At 37.9% G+C, this 22,584-nt stretch overlaps 1 protein-coding gene across 1 annotated transcript in view; it reads left to right on the top strand.

Annotated features, from left to right (window-relative positions):
- The window catches only part of SLIT3 (slit guidance ligand 3), a 490,388-nt gene that overhangs the window by 346,016 nt on the left and 121,788 nt on the right, over positions 1 to 22,584 (top strand). The window contains exons 15-16 of the mRNA XM_034406116.3: positions 10,607 to 10,757; positions 11,340 to 11,414. Of these exons, the coding sequence (XP_034262007.2) occupies positions 10,607 to 10,757; positions 11,340 to 11,414 (226 nt within the window). The remainder of the gene's footprint in view (positions 1 to 10,606; positions 10,758 to 11,339; positions 11,415 to 22,584) is intronic.

Below are 22,584 nucleotides of genomic sequence, written 5' to 3'. Positions count from 1 at the left end.
CAAAGGTTTGTTTTATGCAGATTTTGGGGTGAAAAGTTAGCCAGGCAAGAGTATCTTAAAATTATACATTTTAATGATTTACTCATTTCAAAATGCAACCAGTGTGAAGTGAAATGATCATATTGCCTGATGTTGTGCTGGAAACTCACCTCAGTTGCCTTTATCTCCAAATTATTAAGTTTAGTAGGATGGATTTCAATCTCTATGCTTGAGCAATTATAGGAGCTATAGTGTTCCTGTTGGATTTCAGTTGAATGTCTGTACTTTAAAAGTTAAAGAAGGAATTCTGCAGTTTTCAGTAGGAGTCATAAAAAGATATGGATGTATCCTCCATCAGCTGTACTTGCCCAATAGCAGCCAAGCATTTAATGCAAGATGGCAGTGCTGTTACACCACCGAATTATCTCAGCAGGCCTGTGTGCTTGATACCATTTGATTAAGGTATCTACCATATAGTTTTGTTTCCTAAGCAATTGGCAAAAGGAATCCAGCAAGGTTTACTTGTCCAACAATAACCTCACATTGCAACAGAATTTTAACTGTTCCTTGATCGGTGCACACTTCTACAGGGATGTTACAAATGTTAAGAATATTTTTCAGCCGTTCTCAAAAACTGTTTCTTCCTTTTCCTTCCTTTCTTTCTGTTTCATTTGGCTAATGATTGATCTGTCCATTTCTGAGATTTTCCTGATTGATGAAAGGAAGTTCAGAGTCATTGAAGCTTTCCTTTCTCTCTTTAACAATTTATTTCTCATTTGAAATTCTAAATCTATGTCCTGAGTATTTCAGCATTTGTCTACTTGTTCCATTTTCATTATCAAGCATACCACTAATGTAGCAAACAATGGGAAAAGGACAATCAGATATCTGCCAATAATCTATTTGTCAGATGCTACTTTATAATAATTCACAATGTAGACAGTAGTGATATAAATCTGAGAATGCTTATACTTCTAATTACACTTTTATGTAACTTAATTTTTTTTATAAAAGACAGCAGGTCTTTACAGCATATTGCATCTCCAGTTGAATTCAGAGCATTTGTTCAATGAGTGATGATTACTATTTTCAAATATCATAGGTTACAGATCCAATGTGTCAAATGCACAGGCTGTTTACAGACTTCTTCACAGAATAAAACCTTCTTGAATAATTGAAGGAGACAGTAAGAAACAAGCCTCTGCTATAACAAATTCTACTCATAATTTACCCTTCACAAAGCATTGAAACCTTGACTTTGCCATCAAGACCTTGATAGTATGACTGAGCCCATTTTTTTGGTATCAACTTTGCTGAGATTCTTTGTTGTTGTGTTATTTTATATTATTCCTGTTGCTTTTATACTTGTTTCTACTATGTTTTTAACTGTTAGCAGCGGAGACTCATGTATAAGACATGAACAGCCATGCACACACACACACACACACACACACACAAACACACACGTGCTTTTCTCTTTCCCTACAAGCTTTTCAAACTTCCAAAATTACTGAATGCAAAATTCAGTGAAAGATAAATCCTTCTCCTTGGAACACTGTTAATTAATAAATAAACATAATACTTTTAAAAAAAAAAAATACTATTAGCAATTTGTTCCAAATATACATTAACTGTATGTTGTAATGTTTTTTTATTGGGGGGGGGCACATTGTAAAATCAGGATTTCTTAAATCTGGGAAATACGTATTCTGAAAAATTATATTGGTTTTGTACTAATTAAATTGCCATTGCTTTTAAGGACTGGTAGAGCTACAGTCACCAACCCTTCCGGTTTAATAACTAATAAGATAATTAAACACCTGTAATATACACCCACCTTGGGATCCTTTTCAACATGAGGAAAATAGGTCAGAGTTACAGTTCATAAGCAGTCAACCAGCTTTACAATATTTCTCTGTTAGGCTCTGTTCTTTGTGCCAAATGCATGGATTCTTAGTTTGCTTTATGTGCTTATGTAGAAAGCGTCTGCCACTACAACACTCTAGATGAAAATAAACAGCACCACTGTTCAGATTCACATATATTAATTGGGACTTCCTTTAGATAACAGTTCTTATGGTTTCCTGATACTGCTTCAAATAAAAGATTTCTCTAAAGCGAACACACTCCTTACTTAAGTTGGAGGTTCCAGCTTGGGAGGGAGCAGACAGAGATGTAATTATGCTGCAGTAAATGTTACTTTTTCACCATGGTGTTTGGATGCAGTCATTTAGATTCCAATACAGTATAATTGTGGAAGTCTCCAAGTTAATGCTACTGTGTAAATCAAAGCAAACAGTTGGAGGCGGCACCAAACACATTTTTTTTAACAGCAATGAAATATGAATCAACATGAGCTTTATTGTGTTTATTGACAATGTCATTGTTAAATCTGGAGAATAGAATATTCAGACTCCTGTCTAAATCTAGAAAGCAGGGGTCTCCAAACTTCGCAATTTTAAGACTTGTGGACTTCATCTCCCAGAATTACCTAGCCAATAATGCTGGCTGGAGAATTCTGAAAGTTGAAGTCCACAAGTCTTAAAATTTCCAAGTTTGGAGACCCCCGGAAGCGCACAGAGAGTGTGATTAATCTCATACTCTTTTTTTTTAATCTTGTATACTAACAGCGTACATATTTTAACTATTTTCAAACTATTCCTAATGTAGGAATTTAGTTCATATAAAGAAGCTGAAATGTTTGAATGGGGATGGGGACGAATAAGCATTACCACATGCTGATTATACCTTTATTTTAAATGCCTTGGTTGTATTAGAGAGAAGTTGTTTTCTAAGCATTGCAACTCAAAAACAAAAAGCTCACTTAAAAGAGTAACACCATTCCATAAAAATTTGACATGCACTGTAATCTGGTTAATGATGTTATGGACCATGTTTACAATCTGCACTTATTCTTCAGCCTTAACTGTCAGCTGCAAGACTTTCAATATAATTTGTAACAGTTTCACCTCCAAAAGTGTCCAGTAGTTGTTCTTCTACACTTACTGTACAATGCACATTTATTTTTGCCTTTGTAGCAATAAATTTGACTTCTTGAACTTCAGCTCCTTTATGCATGGGAGAAATGGACAGCAGCTCACAATGAAATCTCCAGCTTGTGCTTCTCCATGCTACTTCTTCTCAACGCTCTTCTCTCTTTGGCGGCTGCTTAACACTGACTCTGCCTGTTAATGGGATTTTCCTTTGTGCTTGATCTAACCATGTGGTAGAACAATACAAATTGAACATGGTTCTGTCAAGCACCATGGAAGGCTCCATGCTTTCCTGCAGCATGGCATGCTGGAACACTTCTTCTGTTTTCAGAAGCATCAAAAGGTGAGAGATGACCACATTGTGAAAGGAAAAATAATAACAAGAGACATATGGTAAAGAGAACTATAACAATACAGTTTCATAATATTTCATACAATTACCTAGCTTGAAGCAGATCTTACCATAAGTCCACAGATCAGTCAAGCATTCAAACAGCGCTTTTGAAAATAGCTTGCAAAAATAGCTTGTGAAATACTGTAACTGTGACATTATTCCTTCTAAGTGTACAAATTGAGTATCTAAAGATATTAGATTATGTTCCAGCTTCAATGATGGTTTCATGATGTCAGATTTATTACTTTATCTTGTAATCTGGGCACACTAATGTGATATTGTGGAGGATGCTTCCCATTATTAAATAATTCCAGGGCAGTACTATATGTGTTTAAGCAACCATGTGCTTTAAGAAAAGTCATTGTGTTGCACAGAATGACATTCAGTTACAATATAATTCTTTCTAAAATACAGAGAACTATAGTTAGTAAGTAGAATTGTGGAAACTACTGTATTCTTGGCCAAGAATGAGAATGCACTTTTGATATTTTTCCATACTCTGTGTTTGGATAGTATAGCAATAGAAGACTGTAAAGCTTCACAGTGCTTTACAGCCCTCTCTAAGTGATTTACAGAGTCGGCATATTGCCCCAACAATCTGAGTCCTCATTTTACCAACCTAGGAAGGATGGAAAGCTGAGTCAACCTTGAGCCAGTGAGAATCGAACTTGCGAACTGCTGGCAGTTGGCAGTGAGCAGACGGAGCCTGCAGTACTGCATTCTAACCACTGCGCCATCACAGCTCTTAAATAAATAGTTGATACAAAATTCACTGTAATATGCATGTAACCATCTAAATATCTTATTCATCTCTATAATGCCTACCTTCTGAAGGTACTGTCTCTGTCCTCTTATCTTCCAAATAAACTCTGCATCTATAAATGAGCCAATACAAAATCTTACTAAAATTTTATAACATAGGGTATACTTCCCATTTACCAGCTATAATGACCATGTCATTGCTATCAACAAACTAAAATCATACGTTAAATATACACACTTGTCTGTAGATGTGTAACATAGAAGAAGGTTAGAAGATGAACAGGTGATCTGACTCTACATAATTAGTAAATGGGTTCTCCAGTATTCAGGAGATCAATTATCAATGTTTTTTTGCAGATATTTCAGCTTACAACCCAACAAGGATTTCTCACTTCCATTATTTAAAAGTGGGAATTCCCTTGCAGCATTTGTAATCTGTATTAAATTTTGTCTTGGGGTTGGGGATTGGATGATGATTATTTATTTTATTATTATTTATTAGTTCGATTTATATGCCGCCCTTCTCCAGAGACTCAGAGCGGCTTACAATGCATTAAGCAATAGCCTTTATACTTTTGTATATACCTCCTTAGTAGGGCTTTTTGGCCCCCCTAAGCGGTGTTCTATTTTATATAAAGTCAGCTTATTGCCCCTACAAACCGGGTTCTCATTTTACCTTCCTCGGAAGGCTGAGTCAACCTTGAGCCTGGTGAGAATTGAACTCAAGTAATTGCAGGCAGCTAAGTGCTACTTTAACAGCAGCAGTTTAGTCTGCTGCGCCACCAGGCTCCTTTACAGATTAGAGATTTTCTGGGAGACGTTGTTTAATTTGTTGCTAGGATTGATATAATCTCTATTTTGATTGGTCCAGAACAAGGGCATCAATTGATTGACATCATTCAGAAAATGTCCAACCACCAACCAATAATCTTACACAGGAAACTGAACAGCAAGGCAACTCCCACTTCTAAACTGTTGTCCTGAACTTTTGTAACATAATCAAGGAATCTCTGGATTCCTTGAAATATAGATCAAGTCTTCTGGTGTGTATAATTGGGACCTGTTTTCTATTGATCTGTAGATTTCTGACATACTGTGGAATATATACAAAATTCTTCTAACAATATGATAGTACTGTATATGGCAGATCATCAGTGTCCCAGGGGCTGAAGTAATCCAATTATACCATAGTAATTTGTCATTTGTAGTCCTATGCTTACCACTGGCTGTAAAAAAAAAAAAAGTGGGTTTAACTTTGATGTGACTTTTTGTCAATAATTCAGTTCTTAGCTTATCTCTTATGTTAACATTTCTCTCTGAAAAGTGAATTGAAAAGCCGGTTTTCTTGAGCTTGCTCTCAGCTTTCCCCCCATGAAAAATAAAATATTTCCCCACCCCCAAAAATAATTGTAATAAGTCATAGTCTTTGTATATTACATTAAAGCAATTAAGTCTCAATTTACTGAGTTTCAGAACATAGCCTTTTCTCAATTGAACTGAATTGTTTTCATGGCAAACAATTGAATTCCTGGCAGTGAGCAGTGAGTTGACCTGCAATACTGTGTTCTAACCACTGTGCTGCCACGGCTCTTACATAATGTAAGATATGTACCAATGTACCAATATGAATTTTAAAACTGATTTTGTAGTTCTTATATTTTTTTCATCCAAATGGTTTTTTTTTAAAGGTCCTTTCCAAGGTGTTTTCTTTCTTAAAGTTCTACAAGTAACACTATTCCAAAGCTTTCATGCTATTCCAGATTTCTAATATAAGCACATATTCTCCCATCTTTATTTTTGTAATGGAAAAATAATTGAACATCCTCCTTAGTGTTACATCTCTTGATCTGCAACTTATCTATTTAAAGCCAGGGGGAGCATGTCTGATAAAGTAATGTAAGTAGAGATGGATGGACACAAATAACTGCAGCCAGATGGCTGGCTTTCACATTAGTTTCCCTAATGGGAATAACATGATAGAATTGCCACCTGTCCAAGTGATCTCGAGGCTCACGTTAAATAATAAATTTCCTCCTCTTGGCAACTGATTGCTGATGCTTTGTAGGCTGATGAGTAACTTGGAGTACTTGATAATAATATGTGTATTGATCACATCGTACAGTCCTCTTGATGATTCACATTTAAAATTTTAATGGATATGTATATATATTTGTAGCTAATAAGAAAACATTTCTGATTCCTGTTGTTGCTATTTCATCTGAGGAACATGAGGAAGAAAATGTCATATCCTAATTGGCTCATTTTTTTTAACTCTTGTTTTTTTAGAGTAAAAGAAAACAGGCCTGGAATCACAATATCATATACAGTAATTCCCCCCTTCCTGTTCTTTGCTCTCTACCATCATTTTTTTTTTTTTGTAATCATATAGTTGTATTTCTTGTGTTCTTTTTCATTATTTATTTAATTGCTATATTATCTTTTATTCTGTTCGGACTCTTTTCATTTCTTCCTTTTTATTGTTGTAAGCTGCCTAGAGTAGCTGCATGGTGAGATAGGTGGAAATAAATTTAACAAATCCATTAAATAAATAAATATCTTCTTTATTAATTAGGTGTCTAAAAAGATGGGTGTACTTTCAGGATTTCAGCACTGGGTTTTCCACTTGAAATAAATAATATTAAACAACAAAACCATACAACAACACTGAGGCAGGAGAACAGGAAAGTGTATTTATAGAGTGAGGAAATTTTTTTTTTATCCTATATACGAAATACTTAGAAAAATAGTGTATATTACATTTAATGTTTTTGTTATAAATATATTCTCTCTGAAACAAGATCTATTGATAACTTTTCAATAACAAAATTTTAACTTTATCTGAATATCAAGTTTATACTTCAGTTATAGTCCATCTATGAAATATGTCTTTCTGTAACTGGGTTCTCCCAGTTATATTTTATTTATTTTATTTTGTCAAGCATGTATTAGATAACAGATATAAGTATAAACATGATTATGAATACATGAAATGGATATGAATAAAAAGGGACATTTGGGTAGGGATGGTAGGCACGTTGGTGCGTTTATGCACCCACCCCCCCTTACAGACCTCTTAGGAATGGAGTGAGGTCAACAGTAGACAGTGTAAGGTTAAAGTTTTGGGGGTTTGGGGAAGAAGCCACGGAGTCAGGTAATGCATTTCAGCCATTAACAACTCTGTTACTGATATCGTATTTTCTGCAATCAAGTTTGGAGCGGTTTACCTTAAGTTTGTATCTATTGTGTGCTCATTTATTGTTGTGTTGAAACTGAAGTAGTCATTGTAGCAGATAATTTTATGTACTATGCTTCAGGGGTGAAGTGCTCTCGGTTCAGAATGGATCGCCAGATCCGGTAACAGTGGTGGTAGCAGTGGGTGGTTTGGAGAACCGGTAGCAAAAATCCCTGCCAACCCCCACCCCCATGACCAGCTGAGCTGTGCGATCATCAGAGGCTTTTTTTTTACTTTTACTTTGGTCAGACCAAAGACGGCGTAGTTCTAAATTGTCTAAGCCCAAAATTTCAAGTCTGGTGGCATAAGGTATTCTATTGTGAGCAGAGGAGTGGAGGACTCTTCTCGTGAAATATCTATGGACTCTTTCAATTGTATTAATCTCCAATATGCAGTGTGGGTTCCAGACAGATGAGCTTTATTCGAGAATTGGTCTAGCAAATGTTTTATATGCTCTAGTTCAGTGATGGCTAACCTTTTTGCCATTGCGTGCCAGGAGAGGGGAGGGTGGGGGAGGTTCGCACATGCACATGCCCACACTCATAATTCTATGCACCCTGCCCTGCGCATGTGTGCGCAATCTCCCTCCCCCTCCGCTTCTGGCATGCGATGGCCCGGTAGACCCATTTTTCTTTCTTACCTGGCTCCAGATCCTCTGTATACATCTGTGGAGGGCAAAAACAGCCTTTCCCACTCCCTAGGAGTCTCTGGAAGCTGAGGACAGCAAAAAATATCACTTCCTGTCCCACCGGGAGTTGGCCTCCTGAGGCCTCCGAGGGGGTGGGAAAGGCTGTTTTCGCCCTCCGCAGATGCATAGAGAGGATCTGGAGCCAGGTAAGAAAGAAAAAGGGGGCCTTCCCCACCCACCCCCAGGCCCTCCAGAGGCAGGAAACAGCCTACTTCTGGTGGGCCCAGAAGGCCCGAAAATCAGCTGGCCGGTGCATGCATATGCGCCTGAGCTGAGCTGGCGTGCCCACTGATATGGCTATGTGTGCCACCTGTGGCACACGTGCCATAGGTTCGCCATCACGGCTCTAGTTAGTAGTACAATATTACCAGAGAAGACACTATGAAAGATTAGGTTAACAACTCTTAATGCCTTTTTGGCAATGTTGTTACAGTGGGCTCTGGCATTTAGATCTTTAGAAATGAGTACTTCAGGGTCCTTGACAGAGTGAGGGTCGTCGACAAGGTCATGTCCATCTAGCTTGTATTTTATGTTCTGATTTTTTTTGCCAATGTGTAAGACAGAGCATTTTTTGATTGAGATTTGAAGTTGCCACTTGTTTGACCAATCTGACACATAATCAAGGTCTTTTTGAAGAGTAGCAGCATTGTCAGTGATGTTGAATAGTTTTACATCATCAACAAAGAGAACGCAGTTGCTTTTAATATAATCGCAAAGGTCATTTATATAAAGTATAAAGAGAGTTGGTCCTAAAACGCTGCCTTGGGGAACACCGCTGTTAACAGGTACAGAATTTGATAGAGCGCTTCATATTTTGACCACTTGTTGCCTGTTTGACAGGAAAGCAGCTATCCATTTATGCAGGAGTCCAGAAATGCCATAAGAAATGCCAGAAGTAGTTTGTCATGTACCACTGAATCAAAGGCTTTATAGAAGTCTATGTAAATTGCGTCTATTGCTTTGCCCTGATCATATGTTTTTGCAGTGAAGTAGTTACAGATTATAGGATAATTTTCTTCTGAAACCAAATTGTTTGTTGGAGAGTAGGTTGTTTGTCTCTAGGTGGAGGGTAATGGATTGGTTAATGATTGATTCCATGACTTTGCAGGTGATGCAACATAAAGACATTGATCTTTCAACTAGGCTGGGGTCTCCCTTTTTGAAGATAGGGATGACCATGGCTAGTGACCATTGGTTGGGCAAGGTGCTGGTCCTGAAAGATTTTTCAAAGATTATGCTTAGAAGTTCTGCTACTGCAGTGGAAAGCTTTTTTAAGAAGTTGGCACATAGTCCATCAGGTCCAATAGATAGAGATGGTTTTAGACTCTGTAGTGCCTTTTCAATGTTGTCTTCTGTAAAATCAATATGTATTAAATCATTGTAATCGTTGTAATTATTTGTGATACAACTCGGAAATATTGGGTATGTGCTGTTGCTGTTTACAAAGACTGAGCCGAAGAATGTGTTAAAGAGATTGGCTTTAACGGTTTCATCATTACTGTCTTGTTGCTGCTGTCATATTTGGACCTTTTAGGGGTGGGATGGATCTCGATATATCCTCTGTTGGTTTGCAGCCTTTTTTTAAAATGTATTTTAATGCATTTTGTTTATAGGAAGAGTTCTGCATGGGTATTTTGGCACAGGAATGTATGTACAAATATTTGTTTAGTATGTACAAAAATGATTATTACTAATATTAGCTTGAGCAAAATTCTACTGAATATATTTTCAGAATTCTTTTATTGATTAGTTTACCTTTTCTCATTTTTTTCAAAATCCTTTCATAGTTAATTTATTGAAACTGCAATTAATTTATGAAGTTATGAAAAAGTTAGAAAAATTAAGATTTAGTAGAATTGTTGGCTGTAACAGATAAATTCAGCAAAAAGATAATGGTCCATCTAATAAACATTGAAGTAACTATGCAAGTATTTCCCTGATTGGATCTGTTATGACAAATGTTTGATTGCATATCCATTAATAATTTGGCAACCATAAGCTCTAGAATCCTATTTACAGTTCTTATTCATTGAAAAGGTTGGAAAAAGAACTGAAAAAGCATTTCATTAAGCAAACACAATTTACCTGACTATTGTAGTGCAAGAACAGACTAAGTTATAGTTCTTACTAACTATACAGTGACCGATTTTAAAGAAAGTAGAATTCTTGAACTCAGTTAGTTTCAGTTATGTATTCTTCTGTTGTTAAAATATTTATACTCCTAAAGCAGACTCACTGATCTTCTATGCTATGCTAATGTGACTGACATTAGACTACCTTCATTCCACTGTATCTTTTGCCAGTAGATAGTTATTAATATCACAATTTTTTTTCCAAGACTGTCTCTTTGGAAAGAAGACAGTTCTCCTCCCTGTAGATTCACATAAAAGTGTCTTTTTCTGATTGTTTGAGAGCATAATGCAGAGAATATCACAAGAATTTATTCTTGTAAGGTTGCAGAATAAATGGAAGTGTTCTTTTCAATTGTATTTTGGGATATTACTCTTATTAATATATTGCAATGTGTATCTTTATCTATACATGTTTCAATTTTTCAGGTTCAGAGGACTACAGGAGTAGATTCAGTGGGGAGTGTTTTATGGACCTCATCTGTCCTGAGAAATGCCGCTGTGAGGGAACATTTGTGGACTGTTCCAACCAAAAGCTTACTAGGCTTCCAAGCCACCTTCCAGAATATACCACAGATCTGTAAGTGCAATATGTTTGTAAGAAAAACTATAAAATGCTTCACTATAAAAATTATTATTTTTTGTGGCTCCAGCCAGATGTTATCAAATATATCAATGGACAATGTTTATTGACAGAACCTAGCCAATCTTGAAAATCTAAATTGATGTTAAATTGATTAATACATGAACGGATAACTATGATGAAAATATTATAGAATCTCCAACCCGTAATCTGGATTAGGAGATTGGATTGGTAAAATATCAGGTAGGAGACAACAGCAAAGAATTTCAATATTTTTGCCAAGAAAGCTACATGGATGTGTCCATGAAGTCTTCTGCTTTGAGAATCAAGGCATCTGACTTTCATGTCATTCTTATAAAAACTCTTTAAAGTAAGCTAAACAGAAAAAAGGATTGACCCACAGCAACCAGGGAACTTCATGATTGAGGAAATTGGAACCTGTGTTTCTCTAATCTACTTCAACACAATTACAACTATATAGCTTTCCTTTTCACAATATTCTGCAATGAATATATATGTAGGTGCTGAGGCATTTGGAACCAAAGGTGTTTCAATATTATTATTTTTATTTTTCAAAAGTCGTCTACACGATAATGATATTTCAATTCTGGAAGCTACTGGAATATTCAAGAAGCTCCCTAGTCTACGAAAAATGTAAGTAATTTCTTTTATTTGTTAATAGAATCCTGCTGGCTCAAATATGAAATATTCAGAATGCATGCTTATGTATATTTAACTGAAAATAAGTCCCATTCCAAAACATTTTATGTTGGGTTTTTTAATCCAACCACTATGGTTTAGAAAGCATTGGTTATTTTATGGACACAGCTTACTGTGGTAGTTTTGGAACAGGGTGAAAGAAGGTAGCAGTGTATAAGGTTTCTTATTAACTAGCTATTGTTCTTTTAGTTGCTCTTTCAGTTTTGTCAGGACAAATCCAAGCAATATGACATATGCCATAATCCCATATTTACAGTGTTTCAAAGTAGGAAAACACTTTAATGGTTGGTGTTGACATCTTTTAACAGCTCACTTCATGGTAGTTTAGCAGATATGTACCACTGTAATAAATATTATTCCACAAAATCTCTGCAAGAAATTGGTTAATGTCTTATGTCTATTAGTTTGCATTTACATCTGAAATGAACTTAAAGTGTAATAATATTGAGTTACCTATGCCTGCTTCCCAGTGTTAAATTTAGAGGAAAACTTATTGCTGGTATGTTTATAAATTGGTGCACCTTTTGATCTGTGTCCACAAACAGCTAAACATCTGATGTTCAGTATTAAGGCTAGTTTGGATCCCTTATCTAAATTCTAGTCTCACTGTTGTATCTGATTCCATTTAGTAAAGTCTGTGAAGTAATGAAACATTCTCCTGGCTCATGTAAATTGTTAATTTAAGAATACAGTACACGAAATTGCAGATTTACAAAGCAATGTTCCATTATTTTGCATATTTCACTAAACTGAATCAAGTAGAATACATATCAGGTTATCTACACTTTTAATCTTTTAAAAAATGGAAATATATTTGATAATTAAGTTTCATTTCATTAATTTATTAATTTCCAGAAAGGTTTCAGTAGCTCAGTACTTCGTGGTATCTTTTCAGCATGACAATTTTCAAGGAGCAGGGATAGTTGAACAAAGTACTGTTATTTTTCAATAACTACAATATGCAACACTCATGTTCTCTTTTGTTTTTTTGTTTTTTTGTTTTTTGTTTTTTGCTTTTACTTTTATGAATCTGTAAATATTCTGTTCTATTCTTCTTAAAAGATGAGAATGTAAGAGTACTGGTCAAATTCAGGTACATAATAAATTGAAGTAAATGGATAAATAACTGAAACAACAGGAACTAAGGGTGTTGTGTGTTGATCATAAACATTGTCTTAATCAGATTTATTATAGACAAATCCAAGCAGAATATGTTTTGAAATAATTGAAATTATTTGTATTCTCCTTAATTTGCATACTAATTAATTCTATTTTTAAAAGTCTATACTTAGTACTATTGTATTAAAGCCAGATTTGCTTCTTGTTTATATTTTCTGAACAATAACAAATAAGTTTTATATTTGCAACATTTTCTTCCCATTTTATATGAAATGGAATTGAAGGCCCAAAGGAGGTAGAACACATATTTTGAATAAATCGTTCTATGTACTGAATTTATTTTTGCTTTCTTGTATATATGAAAAAGTGATTAGATTTCTAATCCGTACAAATAGAACAACTAGTAATTGAGTGAACTATTTATTTAGGAATATTTGTTAGCTTCTCTTCAGTCATGGTGCTCAGACAAGTTATAAATAAAAGAAATAGCATAAAATTAATCAAAATGCATGTCAAGCATTGAAATCTAGTTGCTTTCAGCACACAATGAACAGAAAAGAAAAAGGCATTCACAAACAAAAAGTTGTTCACTTGACTTGAGGAAGAAATAATTATAACACCAAGTGAATCTATTATTTATTTATAATAGTCTAAATTTTTAATGGATTCCAAGTATTGGACCTCTACAGCTAAGCCTTTCCTAGATAAGGATCAAGGCTCCATACATATAGGGAAAAATTGAGAAATATTTGGAGGGTTTTTGATTGTAGAGGGCACAACTTCAAGAATTCAGGCTGATTTATTTTTATAAAAGGTCATGAGGTTTCATTACTCTGCATGTTTTCAAATTCCTGGTTAGATTAGCATGAGTCTGCTTGAGATGAAAATGATTGCATTTGTGGTATATCAATCAAAACGTGCCAAAACTGAAAGATCCTTTATTTCTTGTTCTTTAAAGAATGCAACATATGGTACCAATATGACTAAACTGGTGTCCAATCTATATCATCTCTATATTACTGTGTGTTCAATTCAATTTTATTCATGTCCAAAAGGACCAAAAGAATATTACTTTGTGTTGTGTAAAAGTCTTCATTGACAAAATACTTGACAGGTGACAAAAGTTCATATTTGTGGGCTCACTTGGTGACAACAATAGCATCTCTAAGATAGTTACTTGGAACATAAGAGGAGTAAATGGCAAAAGACTATGAAATAACTATTGAAATGAATGATCAACATGGAGGAAAGAAAACAAAATAGCAGTTGTATCTGTGAAGCTAAGGAAAAGGGAAAGAATGTCAGATGGCATTCTTTAATGAATGTAATGTATTTATGAATCAGTGTAGAATGCTTGTGGCAACAATAATAATGGGTTGCTTATATAAATACACCCAGGTACATGTTATTTTGTATGCAAAGAATGCCATATTGAAGGCTGAGAACCAAATTATTTTTAGCAGATATTAGATAGATGCCATGAAAAGTGTAAGGGGGGAAGGGAGAAAGAGACAGAGGGAAAGGGAGGGAGGGGAGAGAGAGAGAGAGAGAGAGAGAGAGAGAGATAAAGAAAGAGAGAGAGACAGCAGGATGGTTGTTTTCCAGAGAAAATGGAACAAGCAGTTACAATTTCTACATCTGTACCTTAGTAGTAGGATGTTTACTAAATATGGGGGACTGGAAAAAGAAATTATTTAGGCATGCAAAAATTGGGATAAAGGTGAAGTATAATATGTGGTCAATTATAAGGAGCAAATATCAAAATCAGCAAAAATGGTTGCATATTAAAATTAAAGTTTGAATTGGATATTGCAGCAGAAACATCAGAGTTAGTTGGATGCCATGGGAATTAAGTTGTGTGAATGGCTGAACAAGAAGTGTGTGGGTAAAAAAATAAATGGGTGCTGAATGAATGTGGATACGAAAGTGATGGCAAGTAGGAAAGGGGTGTGTTCAGGTGGTTTGTTCACAGAAAAGAAATGGGAAGTGAATCACAAAACAAATATATGAAGAAAGGGGACAATTAAAGTTGTAGTTGAAAAGAGTTGATGTGATTTTTAGAAAGTGATAGGTGAGAAGTTTAAAGAACAAAGAGGTATAAAGGTAGCATAAAGGTAAAGGTTCCTCTCGCATATATGTGCTAGTTGTTCCCAACTCTAGGAGCCGGTTCTTATCTCCGTTTCAAAGCTGAAGAGCCAGCGCTGTCCAAAGACGTCTCCATGGTCATGTGGCTGGTATGACTAAATGCCATAGGTGCACGCCATCCCACCCAAGATGGTCCCTGTATTTCTACTTGCATTTTTTACATGCTTTTGAACTAGTTTGGCAAAAGCTGAGACAAGTAATGGGACACCCCATTACATGGCACTAGGGATTTGAACCACTGAACTGATGACCTTTCTATCGACAAGCTCAGCATCTTAGCCACTGAGCCACCACATCTCTCATGAAGCAGCATATAGTTGATAATTTCCACCATTCCCTATATTTTCCATAGTTTCCTAGCCTTGCAAACTAGCATGCCAGCTAGCATACTAGCATAAGCCAGATGTTTCCTTTCCTTTTATCATTTTATCCCTGTTGGTTTTGGTTTATAATTTATTATTTCTTCTATGTTCTTTTCATAATGTTGCTTATCCCAAAAGGGAAATGATGTATATATGTAAGTATGTATGTATGAGTATAATAAGAATTGTTTTGACTCTCAGGGTTAGGGTTTTTTCCCCCCTGATTATATTGTATATATTTCTATAATTGAATGTATACTGTCATGGAATCCTTGGAAAGCAATTTAGAATTTTCTAAAAATAAATAATATAGAAATAAATGAAAAAAAGCTCCGTACAAGTTACCGCAACATAAAGCCATCATATAGCTTTCATTCTAAAATAGTGCTAACAGTGTAATACTATAATACTGACAGAAATATTATTTTCCATATATCAATAAGATAAAGCTCATGGTACCAAAACAGAGATAACTGGAGTTTAAAAAAAGAACAGAATAGATTTGTGTGTCAAGTTCAGTAGCTACAGTTGAAGCCATCAAAGTTATCTTGTAGGTAGAAATATCACTACGGGCATTTATATTCTTTCTATCTATTATCTCAAAAATTTTAAACATTGACGTAATTTTAAATTATATCAGTGTTTAACGTTGATGTAATTGTTTACATGTTTACATTTTACTGGCAAATAAAAATTAGCACTCTACAAAGCAAAAAAAAAAAACTGAAAAATTGTATTTTATTTACAAAATTTCACCTGTGTGTCACACAAGAACACATTTCCAAAATAAAAATGATAAGCTGTTGCTAGGTTGAAAATAACCCGCCCCCAAAGATAACGTTGGGTATAGATAACATCTTCAGAAGTCTGCTGGGGTAGCAGAAGTCAATCTTCACAGTTTGTCTATTTTAGGTATATTAAAAGTGACAGCGCCCTATTCTCTCCTCAAGGGCTTGGATTTAGCCATTTTAGATAAATACCACCTAATCACCAGTCTTACTTTTGGAGGAAGGTTAAAGAGAGAATGGTACACTTTCACTTGCATTGTGCCCTAAAGGAAGCAGATGTGGATACTTTTTATTCAGACAGAAATCACATTAGTCACACTGTTGGATGATGAGCAACTGGACTTGAAGGAGGGGAATGTGCCTCCTCTTGTCACGTATCTTAGCAGCATCCAAACTATTACCGTATTTTCCGGCATATAAAACGACTTTTTAACACATGAAAATCTTCTCAAAAGTCGGGAGTCGTCTTATACGCCGGGTGTCGTTCTCCTGTAACCAGGCAGACCAGCCCGAAAGGCTCTGACAAGCCTTAAATGGTTCTGGCGATCCAAGCTCTGACAATCCCAGCTTTGCCTGCTACTCAGGAAACGCAGCTGTGATTGCCAGAGCCATGTAAAAGGAAAAAAGTTTTTTTCTTTTACATGGCTCTGGCGATCCAAGCCTGACGATCCCAGCTGAGTTGCCTGCTAATCAGGCAACGCAGCTGGGATCACCAGAGCCATGTAAAAGGAAAAAAGTTTTCCCCCTCCAGCTTGCTTAGCTGCTAGTCGCAACGCTTGCCTTGCTTCGCTTGCCTGAATCCATTCCATCAGCAACCCACTCCCTGCCTGCAATCAAGCAGGCAGGGAGTTGTGGACTTCAACTCCCAGAATTCCTCAGCCAGAAAAACAAAGCTGGCTGAGGAATTCTGGGAGTTGAAGTCTACAAATCTTAAAGTTGCCAAGGTTGGAGACCCCTGTTCTATTGGATAAGTTTTTTTCCCCTTTGGGAGCTTTAAAAAAATAGTTAATTGGTTTTTTTTTTAGTTGTTCTTTTTTAGACCTAGCCATTTAAAGTTTAGGAAGTTTTAAATTTAGTTTTCATATAAAAATAAAACTAAACTAAAATAAAATAATATTTGTGCAGCTTTCTGAGATTTAGTCTGTTTCTGTAGTGTTTCACTCTAACTACACAAACACACAAAATCTCACAAAGCTGTATGTGGAATTTTGTGTGTGTAAAGTGTGAAAGTTGGTTTTTTGGGCTTTTTGTGGCTGTGTGAGGTTCCTGCTTATTGCAGGGGCCATTTTGGGTCTAGCACAGCTGCTTTTACATCGTGGGTGAGCCAGTTATGTTGTGTTGTATGTGTGTAAAGTGTGAAAGTTGTTTTGGGGGGCTTTTTGTGGCTGTGTGAGGTTTCTGCTTGTTGCAGGGGCCATTTTGGGTCTAGCACAGCTACTTTTACATTGTGGGCGAGCCAGTTGTGCTGTGTTGTATGTGTGTAAAGTGTGAAAGTTGTTTTTTGGGGCTTTTTGTGGCTGTGTGAGGTTCCTGCTTGTTGCAGGGGCCATTTTGGGTCTAGCACAGCTGCTTTTACATTGTGAGTGAGCCAGTTGTGCTATGTTGTATGTGTGTAAAGTGTGAAAGTTGTTTTTTTGGGCTTTTTGTGGCTGTGTAAGGTTCCTGCTTGTTGCAGGAGCCATTTTGGGTCTAGCACAGCTGCTTTTACATTGTGGGTGAGCCAGTTGATGTTTTTTAATTTTTATTTGGTGTGCGTTGGATGAGGGGTAGTCTTATACGGTGAGTATAGCCCAAACCCTATATTTTAACAGGAAAAGTCGGGGGTCGTCTTATACGCCCAGTCATCTTATATGCCGGAAAATTCAGTAATTGTGATAAATTCTTGGGATACTAACAAGGGTTTCTGTTCCTACCTAAGTATGCACTTTCAATCAGTAGGGTATGTAGTAAGGATGACCCATTGACCACTCCAATCTGGAGTGTTGCTGGTTCCTTTTCTTTCCTTTCTGCTGTTTAAAATTTACATAAAGCCATTGGGTGAGTTCATCCACTAGTTTGAGAAAACCTGCCCTTATTACACTAATGATACTCAACACTAATGATACTCACATCAACATTGCTAAGCTTGGCCAGGAAAGTCTTCTGATGGATGTTCTGACTCAATAGCTACTGATTTGGATGCAATAGAACAGGTTGAAGTTGCTCTGGATGCAATAGAGCAGGTTGAAGTTGAATCCCAACGAGATTGAGTTTATGTTTCTCCAGAAATTATCTGGCACTCTGTTCCAGTGATACCCTAGATGGAATAGCACTTCCCCAAAGCAGCAGGTCTGTGACTTAGAGATTCTCCTAGACTTGTAGCTACTATATGAAGGCCATGGCTCAAAAAGGTTTCACCCAACTTTGGTTGGTGAATCAATTGTGACCCTTCCTGGAGAAAAAGCTTCTGGTCATAATTATTCTTACTTTTGTACCTTCCATAACTTCTATCTACCTTTTCCTGGGGATGCAATGGCTCAGCATTTAAAGACTCTGGGCTTGTTAAATGGAAGGCTGATAATTCAAATGTAAGACCTGAGCACCCCATGAAGGGGTGAGCTCCTGTTACATGCCCCAGCTCCTGTCAATGTAGCAGTTCAAAAGCATGCAAATGTGAGTAAATAGGGGCCACTTCAGTAGGAAGGTAACATACTGGCCATATGACCCTGGAAATGTCTTCAGACAATGCTAGCTCCCTCAGCTCAGAAATGAAAATGAGCACTGCTCCCTAGAGTCATACACAACTGGAAAGAGGAAATATTTACCTTTACTTTTGTACCTTCCAGCAAGGTTGTGGCAATACACTCTACATCAGCAGTCCCCAACTTTTCCGGTTTGATGGATTGGTGGGGGAAGAGAAGACAGGATGGTTCTGTGTGAGTGGTAGGCATACACATGAGCACGCACAACTCTATTTGTGTGAACAGTAGATGCATGGATGCCGCTCACGCAAATGGAGCTGTGAGCACAAGCATCTGCCGCAAATAGAGCTGCACATGCATGTTTGCCCACCACTTGCATGGCCCAGTTCTGAACAGGTTGTGGCCCAGGGATTGGGGGGCCCTGTTCTACATGGTGCAGTCTCTGAAGATTACTTTTAAGCTGTAATTGGTCTAAAAATCCATCTTTTTGACCAGCCTCTCGCTGGAGATCTGGATGATGCTATGACTCCTAACTTCCAGAAATATACTGAAAATAAAATGTTTGAGAATGGCATTTGTGGGTTAACATTTTCTCATTGGATATGTATTTAAATTTGTTTTAATCTTATTATTAATATATATTTGTATACAATTGATCATATCAGTTTACTGGGTTATTTTAATGTTCTGATTTCAAAGACTTTCACAAATCCTTTGGAAATAAAACGGTACAAAACTTTAGTAAAAAAATGAAATATTTTGTGGGCAAAGAATGGGGAACTGGATCTGGTCCAGAGACCAATTCCATTGCCTACTTGCCTTGGTGGACTAGATAATAGTAGGAATCAATGCTTAAGAAAGGGAAGGGCTGACATCATCTATAGATACCAAATAAGGCAGCGAGTTATCAATCTACAATACATTTCACCTTATTCCATAGTCAGCTCCTGGATGGTTCATTCCTTGTGTGCATTTCTCTGCAGGAGAAGGCGTGTGCCTGAAAGAACATTTTCATCCAAGTATTGGCAGCTCTTCTTATACCATATGGATGAAGGCTGCTTATGCAGGATGAAGCCAACACTTCCAAGTTTGTCCTACTCTGAGTGGCATTAGAAGGCAAAATCAAGGCAGGTAGTTGATGAAGAACGCCTACCAGATTGATTGTCCTAGGTCTTACCTCATGTTTTAACCCTGTACGAGAGGTAGAGCTATGCTCGCTGGCATTCCCAGTTCACCCACCTCTCGTTACAATTAGCAGAGATAAAAGCAGAGATAAATGCATAAATTTTCAGATTTCCAGAGAGGGAAGTACCATGTTAGATGTGCCATCACGAACTTCTCTGTTCTATGGAGTTTTAAATGCTAATGTTGTTCCAAGATAAAATTAGCCTTTCATTTTTTACTATGGCAACATATGAACTTACCAGTGTTTAAACACAAAGGAGACACGTCACCCTAATAAGACACCTTAAAATATATTTGATATGCTACTATTAAATATATATTGGCAGGCAGCATTCATTTGGAGCCTTTGTCTGTTCGGTCAATAAGTCGTGTTTAAGCAGCACCAAAGGATTCATTGACACAATTGATTTCAGGGTCAATTGTGTCCCCTTTGAAGAAGTCCCTCAGGACAAATTTATATGATAACTCATCATGAATACTGAAAAGCCATTAAATACTTGCCTGTAATGAATGTGAATTAGACATAGTTAGGACTACTGAACTCCCAATGTACTGCTAGGATATGAGAAATATTTCATGAATTTAGGGACAGAAATCTTCCAGATGACAAAATATTGATAAATTTACAATTAGGACCAATTAAAAGTTTGCACATTATCACATTACCCACACTGAAACGGATATATTGATGTAAAACTATTCATGGCTGCTTGGAGGAAAATTTTCTCCTTAAACTATCTACACTGAAGCCACTCAATTGAAGGCTGTCAATATAAGAATAACAGACTACTGCAGCCATCAAATACACTAGTCTGTTTTGGGTTCAGTACTGCAAGATTCAGTCTGCTATTAGTTTTTGACATTCTAGTTTATCCAAATCTAGTTTCCTTTCAATATGGTGTCAATTACACTTATATGATTGATTTATACGTTTTTGCATGAGTCTTACAGTCTGAGAATGTCAAAAGAAAACCTTGAGGTTGGCTTGGATTCAGAGAGTTTCTTCTAACAGAATACTTCTATGTGTTGGAGCAGGTTTCTTGCAGGATCAGGAGAATTGGACAGGAAAATTGACCCTAATAGATAAGTGTTCTTCTGTTTGCCTACATTCTTGGGTAAAACACTGTCCCTCAGATGAGCACACAGAATGGCATTTGAAGGGGAGTACATTGGTAGACAAGACTGGAGGTTCCCAAGGAAAACTTCACAAAAATGCATTATTCTACTAGAGAGATTGCTTTCAGTCCAGTTGGTTATAAAGTCAGGAGGGGTTGGGAACTTTTGTTTGTTTTCTTGTTTGTTTTTACAAGCTAATAACTTTTGCAGCTCATGTTTACTGGACCCGTGCCCCTCCTGGTTGGTACTGGCCTCCCGGGAGGTTACACGAGGCTGGCTCCAGGGTGTTATCAACGCTTCGTTGAGTGAGGGTCACTTCCCCGCCGCCTTGAAAGAAGCGATGGTGAGGCCTCTCCTCAAGAAGCCGTCCCTGGATCCGGCAATATTGGCCAACTATCGTCCTGTCTCCAACCTTCGCTTCCTGGCGAAGGTTGTTGAGAGTGTGGTCGCGCGACAGTTTCCACAATTCTTGGAGGAAACATCCTATCTAGATCCGTTCCAGTCGGGTTTCAGGCCTGGACACAGCACAGAAACGGCATTGGTCGCGTTGGTTGATGATCTCTGGAGGGCTCGGGACAGGGGTTGTTCCTCTGTTCTGGTCCTGTTAGACCTCTCAGCGGCTTTTGATACCATCAACCATGGTATCATGCTGCACCGGTTGGAAGAGTTGGGGATGGGGGGCACCGTATTACGGTGGTTCTCCTCCTTTCTCTCCGACCGGTCGCAGTTCGTGTTGGCAGGGGGGCAGAGGTCGACCTCAAGGCCTCTTATATGTGGAGTGTCCTCTCGCCCCTCCTGTTCAACATTTATGTGAAGCCGCTGGGCGAGATCATCCGTGGCTTTGGGGTGAGATACCACCAGTACGCTGATGACACCCAGCTGTACATCTCCACCCCAGGCCACCCCAACGATGCCCTTGAAGTGATGTCCCAGTGCCTGGAGGCTGTGCGGATCTGGATGGGGAGGAACAGGCTCAGGCTCAACCCTTCCAAGACTGACTGGCTGTGGCTCCCGGCATCCCGATATAGTCAGTTGACTCCATCACTGACTATTGGGTGTGAGTCGTTGGCCCCCACAGAGAGGGCTCGCAATCTGGGAGTCCTCCTGGATAGGCAGCTGTCCTTGGAGGAACATCTGACGGCTGTAACCAGGGGGACCTTTTGTCAGGTTCGCCTGATCCGCCAGTTGCGGCCCTTTCTTGATCGGGATTCCCTGTGCACAGTCACTCATGCCCTCGTCACCTCTCGCCTTGACTACTGCAACGCTCTCTACATGGGGCTCCCCTTGAGGAGCACCCAGAGGCTCCAACTGGTCCAGAATGCAGCAGCGCGGGTAGTGACTGGAGCAGCCTGGCGCTCCCATGTAACACCGCTCCTGCGCGAGCTGCACTGGCTCCCAGTGGTCTTCCGGGTGCGCTTCAAGGTGTTGGTTATCACCTTTAAAGCGCTCCATGGCATAGGGCCTAGCTATCTTCGAGACCGCCTGCTGCCACCGACGATCTCCCATCGACCCGTGCGCTCTCACAGAGAGGGCCTCCTCGGGGTGCCATCAGCCAAACAGTGCAGGCTGGTGACCCCCAGGGGGAGGGCCTTCTCTGTGGGGGGCACCTACCCTCTAGAATCAATTGCCTCCAGAGATAAGGAGAATCCAAGACCTCAGTGCCTTCCGCCGTGCCCTTAAAACCTTCCTTTTCCAGCAAGCCGGGCTG

This window comes from Pantherophis guttatus, chromosome 2 (assembly GCF_059756535.1).
Source record: "Pantherophis guttatus breed Tessera chromosome 2, ASM5975653v1, whole genome shotgun sequence".
Lineage (NCBI taxonomy): Eukaryota > Metazoa > Chordata > Lepidosauria > Squamata > Colubridae > Pantherophis > Pantherophis guttatus.
This window is presented reverse-complemented; position numbering and strand designations above follow the sequence as displayed.